The sequence below is a fragment of the Microcaecilia unicolor genome, unplaced genomic scaffold (genome assembly GCF_901765095.1).
Source record: "Microcaecilia unicolor unplaced genomic scaffold, aMicUni1.1, whole genome shotgun sequence".
Taxonomy (NCBI): domain Eukaryota; kingdom Metazoa; phylum Chordata; class Amphibia; order Gymnophiona; family Siphonopidae; genus Microcaecilia; species Microcaecilia unicolor.
Window position 1 is genome coordinate 169606 of NW_021962947.1, and position 16184 is coordinate 185789.

Here is a 16184-nt window from a genome sequence, read left to right on the forward strand (position 1 = left end):
GTCCTAGAGTACCCCTTGCCAGTCGGGTTTTCAGGACATCCACAATGAATATGCATGAACTTGATTTGCATGCACTGCCTCCATTATATGCAAATCTCTTTACACCAGGTTTTAGTTGGTGTAATTGACTAAATTTAGTCACTCATAATGTATGCCTAAATTAAAGACTACTTAAATTAATGCAATTGGATTTCCACGTGGAAATCGAGGTTCGATATATAGAATCTAGCCCTTAATGTGTAAATGCATGAGGGCGTTCAGACAAGTGACACATAGGCATGTCTTCCAGTTACATGTAAGTTACATGTGCCCTGGCCACATTTAGAAACCCAAAGTTATAGCAGGTTTATGGCTGGTGGAACTGTGGGTGCCTAGATTTTAGGTGCAGCGAAGTTGGGTTACACTAGGATTCTATAACGGAAGCTGGGCGCCCAGAACATAACATAAGAGGTGTCCTGATGGGTCAGAGCAAGGGTCCATCTGGCCCAATATCCTGTTTCCAGTGGCTACTCCAGGTCAAAAGTACCTGGCAGAGTCCCAAAATGTAGCAAGATTCTATCACTTAACCTCAGGAATAAAAAGTGGCTTTCCCCAGGTCTGCCTTAATAATGGTTTATGGACTTTTCCTCTAGGAATTTGTAGAAACCTTTTAAAACCCAGCTACATTATCTACTTTTACCACTTGCTCCAGCAATGAGTTCCAGAGCTTAACAATAAACTGAGTGACAAAAAAAAATACTTTTTCCTATTTGTTTTAAATGTGCTACTTGGTAACCTCATGGAGTGTCCCCAGATGTCACGATAGAATAGAGACTCTCACTGCATGGCATTGGGGTTCTGTAAGGGGTGCCCACTTATAGAATTGCCCCCTTTGTGTCTTGCTGTTGTGCCTCAAACAAGATTGGTGAACAAGCTGCTAATTTGGGGGTTATTCTGTTCAACAGTCTAAGTCATCTGAAGGCCACCCAAACTGGGATGGTAGCAGAGCTGTAGCAGTCGGTGAATCTTGTCAGCTATCTTTTACAACCCTGGAACTGCAGATGTTCAGATTGTACATTATTTACTGTGTGACGGAAGTAAGTTCAATTCCAAAAGCCCCAGCCTCGCTTTGGACCTGAATAAATTATTACTTAGCATGGCTTATTCAATATATTCTGCCAGTGATAAATTATAATTGACCTTAATGGTTCTTCTAACAAACTTAAATTATATTTGAAATATTGGATTTGATAGTTTTGCATATTCACTGCCTGCCATGGCAGACCATGTCTGCAGAAGAATGACTCCTAGACTTCACTAGGATTCATTCTGCTTCTGTCTTTGGACCTGTCCCTGCAGCTCTTAATTCCTGATCTTTAGATTTCTGTGAGGAAGCAGAAGTACAGTGCTGCAAGGTCCAGCTTGTGTTATGTAAGTGGTTACGCTTTCCCCATCTATATTGAACTGGTCTGTGATTACAAGAAAAATTCTGATCCCAAAAATAATCTGAAATTCACTGTTTTTGAAAGTTCCCGAGACCTCAGGATATTGTTAGGTTTTGTGAGGGATTCTTTGTGTAGGTTATAATATTCAGAATAATTTCTGCTCTTCCTTGTGTGTTGGTCTCTTTTCTCTGTCGTTCCCCCCCCCCCCCCACACTGAAAGTGTCCAAATCTCCCTCTGCTCTTTTCTCCTTCTCTCTCACTTTTAACTTACTTCTTCTTGTCCCTGCCTTTATAAAAACAATCACAAGCTATCACGGAAAAAAAATATTTATATGCTTTGCTGCCACCATAAATAACAGTTATCTTTTAAAATCTTCCTGAAATTAACTTATGTGGTGAACCAGATGCCAGTTGTGGACTTCATAGTCTGTGAGTCTGAGAGGGTGTGGAGGTCAGTCTCAGGCTCAGCAGTCTCTCTGTGCCTCTGTGAGGAAATGGCAGTCAGTCTCATCAGTCTCTGCCTCTGTGAGACCACAAGGGAGGTCAGTCCCACCTGTCTCTTTGCACCTTGTAGGAAATAATTTCTTAGAAGAGCCTTATCAAATGTGGTCTATCTATTAGGATTTATTTACCCATTATAGGACAGTGACCCTGATACTAGACATGGGGAATTTCCTCCACTCACAACACTTCAGCAAAAAGCAGCTCTTTTCTCTTTTGGCCTAACTCTAACCAAATGATGTTTGTGAAATTTCCATTTGTAATATGATCTAGAAGTAGCAGAAATAGTAACATAGTAACATAGTAGATGACGGCAGAAAAAGACCTGCATGGTCCATCCAGTCTCCCCAACAAGATAACTCATATTTGCTACTTTTTTGTGTATACCCTACTTTGATTTGTACCTGTGCTCTTCAGGGCACAGACCGTATAAGTCTGCCCAGCACTATCCCCGCCTCCCAACCACCAGCCCCTCCTCCCAACCACCGGCTCTGGCACAGACCGTATAAGTCTGCCCAGCACTATCCCCGCCTCCCAAACACCAGCCCCGCCTCCCAAACACCAGCCCCGCCTCCCACCACCGGCTCTGGCACAGACCGTATAAGTCTGCCCAGCACTATCCCCGCCTCCCAACCACCAGCCCCGGCACAGACTGTATAAGTCTGCCCAGCACTATCCCCGCCTCCCACCACCGGCTCTGGCACAGACCGTATAAGTCTGCCCAGCACTATCCCCGCCTCCCAAACACCAGCCCTGCCTCCCAAACACCAGCCCCGCCTCCCACCACCGGCTCTGGCACAGACCGTATAAGTCTGCCCAGCACTATCCCCGCCTCCCAACCACCAGCCCCGGCACAGACTGTATAAGTCTGCCCAGCACTATCCCCGCCTCCCACCACCGGCTCTGGCACAGACCGTATAAGTCTGCCCAGCACTATCCCCGCCTCCCAACCACCAGCCCAGCCTCCCAACCACCGGCTCTGGCACAGACTGTATAAGTCTGACCAGCACTATCCCTGCCTCCCACCACTGGGATATATGTAGATATATGTAGATCTTCAGAGCTGGTGGTGGGAGGCGGGACTGGTAGTTGGGAGGAGGGGAAAGTGCTGGGCAGACTTATAGGGTCTGTGCAGGAGCTGGTGGTTGGGAGGCGGGGTTGGTGGTTGGGAGGCGGGGATAGGGCTGGCCAGACTTATACGGTCTGTGCACTGAAGAGGACAGTACAAATAAAAAAGTAGCACATATGAATTTATCTTCTTGGGCAGACTGGATGGACCGTGCAGGTCTTTTTCTGCCGTCATCTACTATGTTTTATGTTTATCTTCATTATAAGGGATTTCTGGGGACCGATAAAAATCATCCTTTATATCCACACAGTACATTAATTAACTTTTTTTTACACAACCACAGCTCACAGCCTTCTGTTGTTAACTACAAAATGTAGAGCATATGGAAATGCAAAGAAATGTAACAACACTTACACTGCAGTTAAAATAGTCAGATAGAGATGCTTGTTTAAGAGAGTCAGTCAGTTCATTCGTAGCGCAACCGCAGTGTCAGTCTCTTTGCAACTTGTCCACATCGAATTTCATCTACCATTTGGATGCCCAGGTCTTCCCGCCTCCCAAAATCCTCCTGCAATTTTTCACAGCCCACATACAATTTAACAATTTTGAATAATTTTGTATCATCTGCAGATTTGACCACCTAACTCATAATTCCCCTATCCAGATCATTTATAAGTGTTATGTTTCAATGTTTTTTTTTATTGAAAACAGTACAAAGAGGTAATTATAGTCTGTACTCATTAAAGAGCAACTGCAATAAGCTGTTTCCAAATTTGTAAATATCATATCTCTGTCCCCCCTTTCTATTCATATAGAAGATTTAAACATTTGACTTATAACAACAGACCAACTGCATTTAACTAACTGAATAAGCTGTAAGTCTAAAGCACTCTTACTATTTGGTGTTTCCGTATTAATTTTGTTACAGCATTCGTATTGATGAATCAACAAAACTGATCATTAACATATTCAGTAGCCAGTAATTTGAAATCATAAACAACAAAGTCGTATTCTCGCCATCAAGGTTATAGAGCTTAACGCCTCACACAATCTTTCCCTCCTCCCTCCACCCGAACCGCCCATCCCCTTCCCCACCCCCTATCTTCTTCCCTACCTACATTATAAAACTCCCCCTTTCCCTACCCTCCCCCCAGGTTCCTGTGTGTACCATCCAATCACCATCCGTCTTTACCATCCGTAATGCTCCAACGAAAACTATTCAGAACTTGGCTGCATGCCAATGGAGAAATCCTTTTCAAATATGCCCTCCATACCTCAAGAAACCTCTGTTGCCTCTTAGGAGATTGATGTGCCCCATGGGATTCCCATGACATGAGCTCATGTAACTTATTCATGGGAGGTCTGTCCAATACCCAATGATTAAGAATGCATTTCTTCCCCAAAACACATGACTGACTTAGGAAATATTTTTCTCCTTGCGTGCCAGATCTCCACAAACTGATGGAGCTGAACATCACCCTTTCAAAAGAGAGGACTACTTGGCGTCCTAGCACCAATTGTAAAAACTGAGAGAGAGCTGACCAGTATACCTTCATGTGTCTACAATGCCACATACCATGCAAGAAAGAAGCGCCCGCCAATGCACAGTTTTTACATCTGTCTGTGTCCACTACTCTCACGTGGTATCCTTGTCTCTGAGAAAAATAGGCTCGATGTACTGTTCTGAAATGAATTGAAGCTCTGCACTATGTACAATCCGGGAGCTTCCCCCAAGCGCTGTCACGATAAGACGTTCGGGAATCGGTCTCCCTACATCTTGACTCCGAGTCGACACTTCCTGTACATTTCTAGCTGGCTTGTGCTTCCCCAGCTCCCTGTAGAACCAAGACACCGAAACTTGCCCTGCAGCATCCCCTTCTAAGAACTCCCACAATTTTTGTCCAAAACCCAATGATAAGCTATCCTTCGGGAGGGTATTCAAATAATGCGATAGCTGACAATAAGCGAAAGTTGCTGCTGGACTCTTGTGCTGAAATCATAGACCCCTCAGCTTGGACTTTCCAATAGTACCACCCCCCGGTCCTCCAGACTATAAAAATTGAATTCTCTCTACCCGGCGTGAAATCTGCATTTCCCTGCAGGGGTAAGAGTACACTGCTAGTCGGGATCTGTCCCCACAATTGAAGCAATTCGCGCCATGAGGACCATAGAGGTTGAAGCAGAACACTACCCCGCACTCTCTCAGGAAGACGTTTCAAGGGAGCATGCGGTAAGTAATTTAGATGCCAAGGGCTAAAATAGGCTCTTTCCATGACCAAATCCGTGTACGTAGTAGTGCCCAGGATCCAGTCCCGCAAGTGTTGCAATAAACAAGCCTGATTATACATACGCACATTGGGCAGTCCCAAGCCCCCCTGAGTCTGAGCTCCAACCATATGCTGCCATTTCACCTTAGGCTTCCTACCTGCCCAACAGAACTTGGTTAATACCCTTTGAAGTGCTGTCAGATCTCTCTGCAGTAAACGAATCGGAAGCGACTGTAATACATATAGCCACCATGGAAAGAGTATCATACGATATAAATGTATCCGGCCTAAAAGAGATAAAGGGATAGAAGACCACAACATCAGTTGTTCTTTAGTATCTCTAAGCAGCTTTGAGATATTAAGGTCATACAGTTGAGCCAGATTCATCGGCAATTGAATATCCAGGTAGCGAAATGAACCTTGAGCCCAGCGCAATGGAAAACTATCACCCCACTCGTTTCGCAGCCCCTCAGTGCTTGCCATCGCCTCTGATTTCGTGAGATTTAGTTGGAACCCAGAAAAATCACCATACTCCGTTAGACTTTCCATAAGATGTGGTAACGACTGATGGGGGTCCGTTATGAGTATCAACAGGTTATCAGCAAAAGCTGCAGACTTAAAAACAACATCCCGGAACCGCACCCCTCAAATATCCACGTTGGCCTGGATTTCCCTTAGCAATGGATCAAGCGTTAGGACAAAGAAGAGCGGGGATAGAGGACAGCCCTGCCTGGTTCCTCTATTAATAGGAAACCATTCTGAGAGTAGACCATTAGCATACACTTATGCTTTAGGCTCAGCATATAAGGTTTGTATCGCCTGAGCAAATAATCCTGTAATACAATAGGCCTTCAACACCTCAAAGAGAAAACCCCACTCCACCCTATCGAAAGCCTTTTCGGCATCAAAACTAATTAAAAGCGCTAGAGCCCTCTCTAGGTGGACCATCTCCAATGCTGCCAGTATTCGTCTCATATTCTTCGCAATCATTCTGCCACAAGTGAATCCCACCTGTGGTTCCACTACCAAGGACGGAAGAAATCTCGCCAGCCTGTTAGCTAATATCTTGGCTAAAAACTTAGCCCCCGAATTCAACAAAGAGATGGGGCGATATGAATCAAAGCGATTCATTGGCCTATCCAGTTTTGGTAGAACATTAATCTGGGCTGAATTAAGATGAAATGGCAAGTGCCACTGTTGGATAGCTGCATTAAACACCTCTGTCAATATGGGACTGAACTCAGATTGCAAAAGCTTATAAAATTAATTCTGCAGTCCATCTGGCCCGGGGGCCTTACCCAAGTGGCTTTGTTTGAGAACCCACTCCACCTCCTCTACAACAATAGGCTCGTTCAGCAATCCCAACTCCAAGTCAGACACCTTAGGCAAGTCGATACTTGAAAGGTAGGCTTCACTAGGCAGCGTCAACTGGTGTATAGAGTTGCATTAAAAAAATCTTTCAAAAACCTTGTTAATTTCAACATCACTATGTACCAGGTCTCCTCCAGCATCTGTCAATGTAAGTATTTTACAAGTGCCCACATTCCTAGCTACCATTCTAGTCAAGAGCATCCCACTTTTATTTGCAAATCTGTAAAGCTGATACTTGTAATATGCAAAGGACTTCTTGGCTGTCTCATATAAAAGCTCATTCAGGGATTGATGCGCTTCTAGCAACTGTGTCCTAACCCGCAACGAATGCCCCACCCCATACTGCTTCCGAAGAGATGTCACCTGCTTCTCTAGATGTAGTATGTCCTGATGCCTAGCTTTCCGTTTAAAGTTAACATAAGAGATGATCTCTCCCCGAAGAACGGCCTTTGCCGATTCCCAAAATAGAATTAGATTATCCCTATGAGCTTCATTATTATCCTTATAATCTTGCCACTTAGAAAGCAGGAACGGTAAGAATTGACTATCCCGATAAAGAAAGGTAGGAAATCACCATGTGTCACCCTTGGATGGGGACCCGCCTATACGCATCCTTATTTCTACCTAAGCATGATCTGAGATCATTATGGGTCCTATCTGAGTATCCTTCACCGACGACAAAAGTTCCCGTGAAAGTAGCACATAATCAATTATTGACATCGTAGAGTGTTCCCTAGAGACATGTGTGTAATGTTTCTGCAAAGGATGTAGTGTTCTCCACACATCAACTATCTCTAGTGCAGCACATAACATAGGAATGCCTCTCTCAGTTCTAGCCAACCCTCTCCCCGTCGGTTGAGACCTACCCATGGTGGGATCAATCACGTCATTTAAATTCCCCCCAACAAAACTGGTATCTCCCCAAAGTCATGAATGTTGTGGATAATCTGGACAAGAAATGCCCTTTCACAATTATTTGGGGCATATATGTTGCATAACAAAATAGGCTGTCGGTCCAGTACCACTGAGGCTAGGACAAACCTTCCCTCCGGGTCCACCACTACCTGCTTGGTTTCTACGTTTAGGCCTTTTCGGATTAGCGTCACCAGTCCTCCTCTCCTACCCACCGCTGGGGAATCAAAAATCTCACCCACCCTAATAATACCTAACATTCTATTTGCTTTCTTAGCCGCCGCTGCACACTGAGCAGAAGGTTTCGACGTATCATCAACGATGACACCTTTCCTGGTCGGTGACTCCTAATGTGGAACCTTGCATTACATGACTATAATTCGGGTTCCTGTTTCCCACATGCATCACTTTGCACTTGCTCACATTAAACGTCATCTGCCATTTAGGCTCCCAGTCTCCCAAGGTCTTCTTGTAATTTTTCACAATCCTCTTGGTAGTATTGAATAACTTTGTGTCAGTGGCGTAGCCACAGGTGAGCCACTTAGGGCTCAGGCCCATCCAACAGTAGCACATGGTAATGAAAATGCTGCTCTCCACAATACCGGCACCTTCGCATGCTCAGTTTTCAGCGCCTGCCTGCTGCACACTACCAAGGTGAAGACGGGAGAGAAGCACTTTCCCACCAGCTGAGATATTTTTTTTGATGTGGGCGTGGGGGAGAGAACATTTGGTGCCCACCCACTTCTTGCCTAGGCCCACCCAAAATCTGCTGTCTGTCTACGCCCCTGCAAATTTAATTACTTCCCTAGTTACTCCCATCTCTAGATCATTTATAAATATGTTAAAAAACAAGCAGCGGTCCCAGCACTAGTGGTAGATTGATAAACAAAGATACAGATTTTGAAAAGCACACTAGCTGTAACTGGGAAGCAATGTAAAAATTGCAACCAAGGGTTAACATGATTATAAGGTGATGCTGTAGAAATTTGCTGCACTTTCCCTGCTCAGCTGCTTTTCTCCCGCTGCACGCGCACTCCTCCCTCCCTCCTGCAATGACAGCAGCGCACTAAGCCACGCCTCCACGCCCAAGGCTCCCGCAGGCCCCGCCCACCCGGCTTGCCGGCCACGACGTCATCAGCCAGCGACGGCAATCGGCGCTTTTACTTTTCCCGAGCAGATCATTGGGCTCCAGCCGAGGCCCCGGGAGGCGACCGGTCCATCTGCCCGTTCAGGTAATGAGTGATGAGGACAGAGGCTCCCGCTCGCCGGCTTTTCAGCTGCCTCAGCATCAGGTCCCTTCGTTTTCTGTTATTGTCCCTCCTCCTCCTCCCATTGGGGGAGGGGAGGAGGAAGAGGAGGATGAGGAAGAGGAGGAAGATCAGGGATCCAGTGGATGGTAACAGCAGAAAGCAAGTGGGTAGAGAATGACACGGGGACAAAGCTTGGCCCTGGCCCCACCCGCAGAAGCCTCGAACACTTATCATTTGATATTTAAATCTTTTTATTAAAATATAAGAAGGAACAATAGGCTGTGCAACTGTTGTATATAAATTACAAATAGAAAACAATAATAACAATGAGCAGCTATAATAACCCTCCTTCCCACCACCACCCTCTATCCTTCCAACCCCAACAATAGGTGAAGGAATCCTAATCCACACTGTTAAAATGTCCAGGGGTACAAAATTCAACCCATTCTATATGCCCTAGAGGGGAGAAATAACCTATAAAGCACTGTTATGGTTTTTTAATCTGTGGATAAATAAGAAATCATCAGCAATCTCAGGATTCAATCTAGCTCTCCTGTCTTCCACAGTCCTTCCTGGAATAGAAGTTGTCTTCTTAGAAGATGTGCTGGTAGCAGGATGTACAGGATCTCCCATGCAAATTTTGCTACTTGTGGCCAGTATGTTCGCTTGTTTTTCCAAAAAATCAAAATATCTTTGTAGGCATCACTTAAACATAAATAACAGTCCAGTTCATTAACAGGCTTCAAAGTAGAAAATGACACGGGGACAAAGTTTGTCCCCGTCCCTGTGGGCTCTGTCCCCATCCCTGCCCCACCCCCGTGGGATCTGTCTCCGTCCCCACCCCGTCCCCGCGGGTTCTGTCTCCATCCCCACCCCGTCCCCACAGGCCCTGTCTCCATCCTCGCCCCGTCCCCACAGGCCCTGTCTCCATCCTCGCCCCGTCCCCATGGGCTCTGTCCTCATCTGCAGAAGCCTTGAACACATATGATTTTATATTTAAATCTTTTTTATTAAAACATAAAAAGGAACAATATGCTGTACAACTGTGTATAAATTACAAATAGAGAACAATAATAACAATGAGCAGCTATAATAAAACCCTCCTTCCCACCACCACCCTCTACCCTTCCAACCCCAACAATAGCTGATTTCTACTACACCAAGTAGAAGAGTGTGGTAGCCGTGTTAGTCCACTCTTAAGGTTATCAATAGAAATCAAACAAAATAAAACATGGAAAAGAAAATAAGATGATACCTTTTTTATTGGACATAACTTAATACATTTCTTGATTAGCTTTCAAAGGTTGCCCTTCTTCCTCAGATCGGAAATAAGCAAAACGACAAAGAAGGGCAACCTTTGAAAGCTAATCAAGAAATGTATTAAGTTATGTCCAATAAAAAAGGTATCATTTTATTTTCTTTTCCATTTTTTATTTTGTTTGATTTCTATTCATAACCTACTACACCAAGGAATCCTAATTCACACTGTTAAAATGTCCAGGGGTATAAAATACAACCCGTTCTGTATGCCCTAGAGAGGAAAAATATGCCCTATGAAGCACTGTTATGGTTTTTTAATCTGTGGATAAATAAGAAATCATCAACAATTTCAGGCTTCAGTCTAGCTCTCCTGTCTTCCACAGTCCTTCCTGGAATAGAAGTTGTCTTCTTAGAAGATGTGCTGGTAGCAGGATGTACAGGATCTCCCATGCAAATTTTGCTACTTGTGGCCAGTATGTTCGCTTGTTTTTCCAAAAAATCAAAATATCTTTGTAGGCATCACTTAAACATAAATAACAGTCCAGTTCATTAACAGGCTTCAAAGTAGAAAATGACACGGGGACAAAGTTTGTCCCCTGTCCCCATCCTGTCCCTGCGAGCTCTGTCCCCATCCCCACAGTTGCTGAGGTTCCCCGTACCCGTGTCATTCTCTACAAGTGGGACATTGACCATGGACTCCAGAAATGATTTATTGATAATAAGACTCAACGCAGCCAGGCGACCACAGAGCTTTTTTTTTTTTTTTTAATCTACGGTCTTTTTCAAGACCCTTCTTTAGTGTGTTTTGCATTGAAAACGATACTACATTAGAGATTTTGTTATCCAGTTGTCATCAATAGACTCCTGAGGCAGGCCATAGGCCAAAACATGGTGCTGTGCTGTGTTGAGTCTTCTTTTTATCAATAAATCTTCCTTAAAGTATCAAGATTGTCCCTCTTGTTTCTGGAGTCCACTGTCGATTTCCAAAGTTTAGGGGTTGCAGGAATTATGCGCATTGTACCTACTTCTTTCCAAATATTTGACTTCCGCACCTCACTAATTAGTCCGAGGCAGGTTACAATTAAAATATATACACTTTAATATTCCATCCATCTCAACCCTCGCGCTCTATCCCACCACTGTCTAAAATATATTACAATTATACAATCCATACAATACAGTTCCAGTTTTCCACACCCCTCAAATAACCAAGCCTTCACTCTCTTGCAGAAAGCAAGATAATGTCTTTACAGTTCTTGGAAAATGTACGGCACTCTGTCCTAATTGTTGAGAGAGTAACAATTTTTCCTGTCTCTCTCTTTTCCCCCCGCTAAAGTGTGATTAGCATACGTGGGCCATGGATCACCAGGAGTATATGAGAGATGGGCAGAGTAAACTGATGCCTCCCCAGAAGAATGCATATGCTAGACTTGTGCAGCAGCACCATAGTCCTCGATTCAAAAACTTTTTAAATCACATTGCTGAGATAATGCATCTAGATGAAGGCAGTGTCGAGGACCCTGGTTTAGAGAGTGGTTATGCCTTGAGAGGGTCCATGAAGGAAGATCTGGAGAGAAGTGAGTTATATGCTCCAGGGTTCTCACCTAAGAAGGCAGCTCAACCTGAGAAGCCTGCATTTCTGGGAGCTGAGAAGAGAAAAGAACATAGTGATGTTATCAGAAAAATCCCTGCTCTGTCTAATAACCATCAGCAGAAAAGAAGAGACCTCGGCATTAACCAAGCAGGCAACTTTGATTTGGAAGAAGAATCAGTTATGTCTAAAAAACATGGGCTGATAATTGTAGCTGATGCTTCTGGTGGTAGAGTTGTGTTTAATTGTACAAAGAAGGAATCAGATTTTCAAAAACCATTTGGGTCAAGTGAGCGAAATGAACAGGAGTGCATGAAATTCAAACAGAAAAAAAAGAACGTGGGTGTCTGTAACCTGGAAAAAGATGAATTCTTATCTGGCAAGTTTACTAAGGATCATTTTTTGCCAAATTCTCTGAACCTCAGTTATTTGCTTTCAGACCAAATTCAAGGTGAGCTGTTGTCTCTTACTATTATACCAACTAAGCTGATTATTCTGGAAAATACCCAGTGTGTTTATTTGGATTTATTAACCGCCTTTGACTGTCATTTCCTTATTATTCCTACTATCTATGTTCTGATGGGTCAGCTAGGGTATGACCTTTCTCTCCAATCGAGGATTACCCTCTAGGACCCCCTCTACTACCTGGTCTCAAGTTCTGTCCCTACTGGTCTTTCTATCTCTCTCCCCTGGGCGTGTGGGTGCTCTTCTGCACCTCTCTTACCCATGAGCCCAGACATTTCCCATTTTGTCTCGGACAGTACGTGTCCTTCTGCTCCCCTGAAGAAAACTCGTCTTTTTATCTTGTTCATTCTTTCTCTCAAGATATTGCATAAATCAGCATCCCATCTCTGAATCACCTTCATTCAGCTATCAGCTCCTGCACCTCTGCTGATCAGAGGAGTGAAGGACGTGCGAGATAAAATGTAGTTTGGTTTGGGGTAGGGGCTTTTTATCCTTTTAAAGAGATTATACTTACCTTCTATGTGAAGGTGTCAGAAAGCAATGTGTGCAGAAATATTGTTGAATTGTGGGGTAAACCCCAACCCGGCTGGGAAGACTAGGCATGAAAGATCAGTGCTATGGATTCTTCCACAATTGTGTTACCACCTTCGATCTTGTAAATACTAGATAATACTTGTAAGTATAGATTGAGAACAAATTGCTTGTTTTACATAGACCTTGTGGTATTCACAGCTCTGTAGAAGGATGGGTTTGCCCTTTGCAGGTGATGCTAAGATGTGCAACAGAGTGGAAATCCCCATGGGAGTATACACAATATCCTATATAATAAAAGGCACCTCCAACATTCTGAAGCTGACTGCATGGCTGAGGCATTCCTGCTCTCTGTATCCATCTCCTGAATTGACATCACGTACTTCCGGGTTCGTCACAAGCAGAAGTGACCAACCACACGAGGTTTCTCGGCTTCAGAATGTTGGAGATGAATTCTATTAAATAGGATTGGTCAGTTCCTTGAAGCACAGCCAGAGCTCAGCGTCCTGCACAGTAACGCTCAGACACCAGAGGGAGGGAGGGGGGGCCTGACACCAGAGAGTGGGGGGGAGGTATCTCTGTCACACACACTCTCTCTCTGTCTCTCACAGTCAATGTCTTTCTCTCACTCTCTCACACTGTTTCTCACACACTCTGTCTCACACTGTATCACATTCACTCTCTATGTGTCACACAGTCACTCACACACTCTCTTGGTCTCATACACTCAGTCTCACAGAGAGTCTGTGTCTCGCACACACTGTATCTGTGTGAAACACACTCTCTCTCTCACACTGTGTCTCACATACGCACTTGCACACACTCTCATTCTCACACATACACTCTCTCTCACAGACACACTCGCACCCAGACTCTCTCTCACTCGCACACACACACACAAACTCTCTCTCTCTCTCTCACAGACACACTCGCTCCTAGACTCACTCTCTCTCACACACACACACACTCGCACATTCACTCTCTCTCTCACAAACAGTCACTCTCTCAATAATACACACTGAGGAAAACCTTGCTAGCGTCCGTTTCATTTTTGTCAGAAACGGGCCTTTTTTACTAGTTTTTAAATAAATCCTAATAAATAAGTAAATGATGCAGTCTAAGAAAGCTCAAGGAGTAATTTAATACTCGGTAATTAAGAGGATACAAGAGAAGGTGAGGTGGAGCAATCGGAGGAAGCAGCACACCGTTGGCTTGAGATACTGGTGAATAGCAATACATAATCCCAACCAGGAGAGACACCTTGGGGGTCATGTTTGATAATATCCGTGCAACAAAAGCATGACCAGGTGGGAGCTAGAATGCGTAAGGAGAGGCACAATTAGGAGGAAGGAAAAGGTAGCAATTATTGAGACCTCACCTAGATACTGTATTCAGTTCTGGAGGCTGGACCACCAAATGAGTAGAGATAAGCTAGAGCCAGCTTAGAGAGAGGCAATCAAAATGGGATGGAGTCTGCACCACAATTCATGAGCTGTGACTTCAGCAATGCATTTATTTATATGTGGAATACAAAAGCAGTAAACAAGAAAGTTTATGTTTTTATTTATCAGATCTTTTCTCTTGAACAGTAAGAGACCTGTTTATTAAGGTGTTCAAAGATTTTGCATCTTTACTGCTGCAGCTCATTGTAAAATGTCCTCATTCCTGTAATTGACTCATGCACTGAGAGGAAGGGGGACATTAAAGAAAAAGGTTCTCTCTACCTCCTCTCAGCCCCTGACTTAAAAAGAAATCCCTGTTGTGACCCCCCCCCCCCCAAACATAAAAACTTCACTGGTGTCTAGCTGCACTCCCCCTCCCCCCCCCAGGGTGTACTTTGAAGAGGCAGGAGTGACAGTGCTACCATCTTTTCTAAGTGATATTGCAGAAGGGCTGATGGGAAAAATGTTATTAAAATGTTTCATTGTATTGTGCTGATATACTTTGTGTTATATGAATATTCCTCCAGGCTGCATATTATGATGTATTATTTCTACTCTGCTGGCATTTATCATGTTATATATGATTGTTCTACTGTTTTATTTTAATGTCAGAAATATACACATCATATCGTTTCTTCACTCAACGCTTAATTAAAGTCTGGAATTCGTTGCTGGAGAATGTGATAAAAGCAGTTAGCTCAGCAGGGTTTAAAAAGGTTTAGATAATTTCCTAAAAGATAACTTCATAAGCTGTTATTAAGATGGATTTGGGGAAAATCCACTGCTAATTTCTAGGTTAAACAGCATAAAATTTATTTGACTGTTTTGGGATCTTACCAGGTACTTGGATTGGCCATAGTTGGAAATAGGATACTAGGCTTGATGGACCTTCGGTCTGTCTCCAGTATGGCAACACTTATCTTCTATATATATAAAAGGCACCACTGAAGCCTCCAGCCGGAAGTGTGAAGCGCCAGAGATATCCGGTTTCCCCATGAGTGAAGGAAAACAGCACAGCACGAAATCCCAGGAAACAGTGAAGGACTCAGAGGGGGGAGGGGAGAGAGATGCCCTCACTCTCTCTGTAACAAAAACACAGAACAGCAGGAAACAACACTGAAGGACTGCACTCCAAGGGGGAGGGAGAGAGGGCAGAGGGCAGGGACACAGACACACTCCCACATGCACACTCTGAAGAAAATCTTGCTAGCCCCCGTTTCATTTGCATCAGAAACGGGTTTGTTTTTTTTACTAGTGTTCTTATATAACTTGTATTTCTGCTTAAGAAGATTTAAGAAAGTGTATATTCATTTTTGTTTAGAAGCTCTAAGAAGATTTCACGTTTATATTTTGAATAAAAAATGTTCTTGGAGCTTTTTTAAGACCAGTGATGGAGAACTGTGAGCTGTTTTTTTTGCGTTCTAATTGTCTACCTGACTCCAGGTTTACCTGTTGTTTTCATTAGGTAAGACAGTCACAGCCAACTGAGGTCTTTTTTTCCGCCTTTTTAGAGAAAATATAAAGAAAAATTTATTTAAAAAAATATATGTATTGGTAGTAAGGCAAAGGATTTCTAAGAGATGTCATGAGCTTTGTGTTTATGTTTTACAATCTGAAGTACATTTGTAATGTGACTTATCCACTATCTACATGTTTTTGGTGTGTTCACTTATATAACCTGAAGAAATATTTCTTCACAGAAAGGGTGGTGAACCTGTTGAATGGCCTCCCAACGGAAATGGATGAGACGAAAACAGTATTTGAATTCAAGAGAGGTTGGGACAAGTCCATGGGGCATCTAAGGGAGTGATAGGGAGAGTAGATGGCATGGATGGGCAGACTGGATAGGCCGTATGGACTTTATCTGCCCACATTTTTCTCTCTTTCTATGTTATTCACTCCTATCTTAGCTGAGATCATTTTTCCTGCACCTTTTCTGACTCGCCCTTATTTCTATCTATTTAAAATAAATAGGGTAAAAACATACAAATAAAACATATACTTGCATTAATACAATGCAAATCCAATTTCACAAGTCCTTATATTGACACCGTACAAGTAGAAGACCGATACCCAGTCTTAAAAGCACTCTGCTGCCTTA

The 16184-nt window shown here is 43.6% G+C and overlaps 1 protein-coding gene across 1 annotated transcript in view; it reads left to right on the forward strand.

Annotated features, from left to right (window-relative positions):
• The first annotated feature begins 8689 nt into the window (after positions 1–8689).
• The window catches only part of LOC115458686 (DIS3-like exonuclease 2), a 110470-nt gene continuing 102975 nt past the window's right edge, over positions 8690–16184 (forward strand). The window contains exons 1-2 of the mRNA XM_030188514.1: positions 8690–8776; positions 11391–12096. Of these exons, the coding sequence (XP_030044374.1) occupies positions 11412–12096 (685 nt within the window). The 5' untranslated portion in view covers positions 8690–8776; positions 11391–11411. The remainder of the gene's footprint in view (positions 8777–11390; positions 12097–16184) is intronic.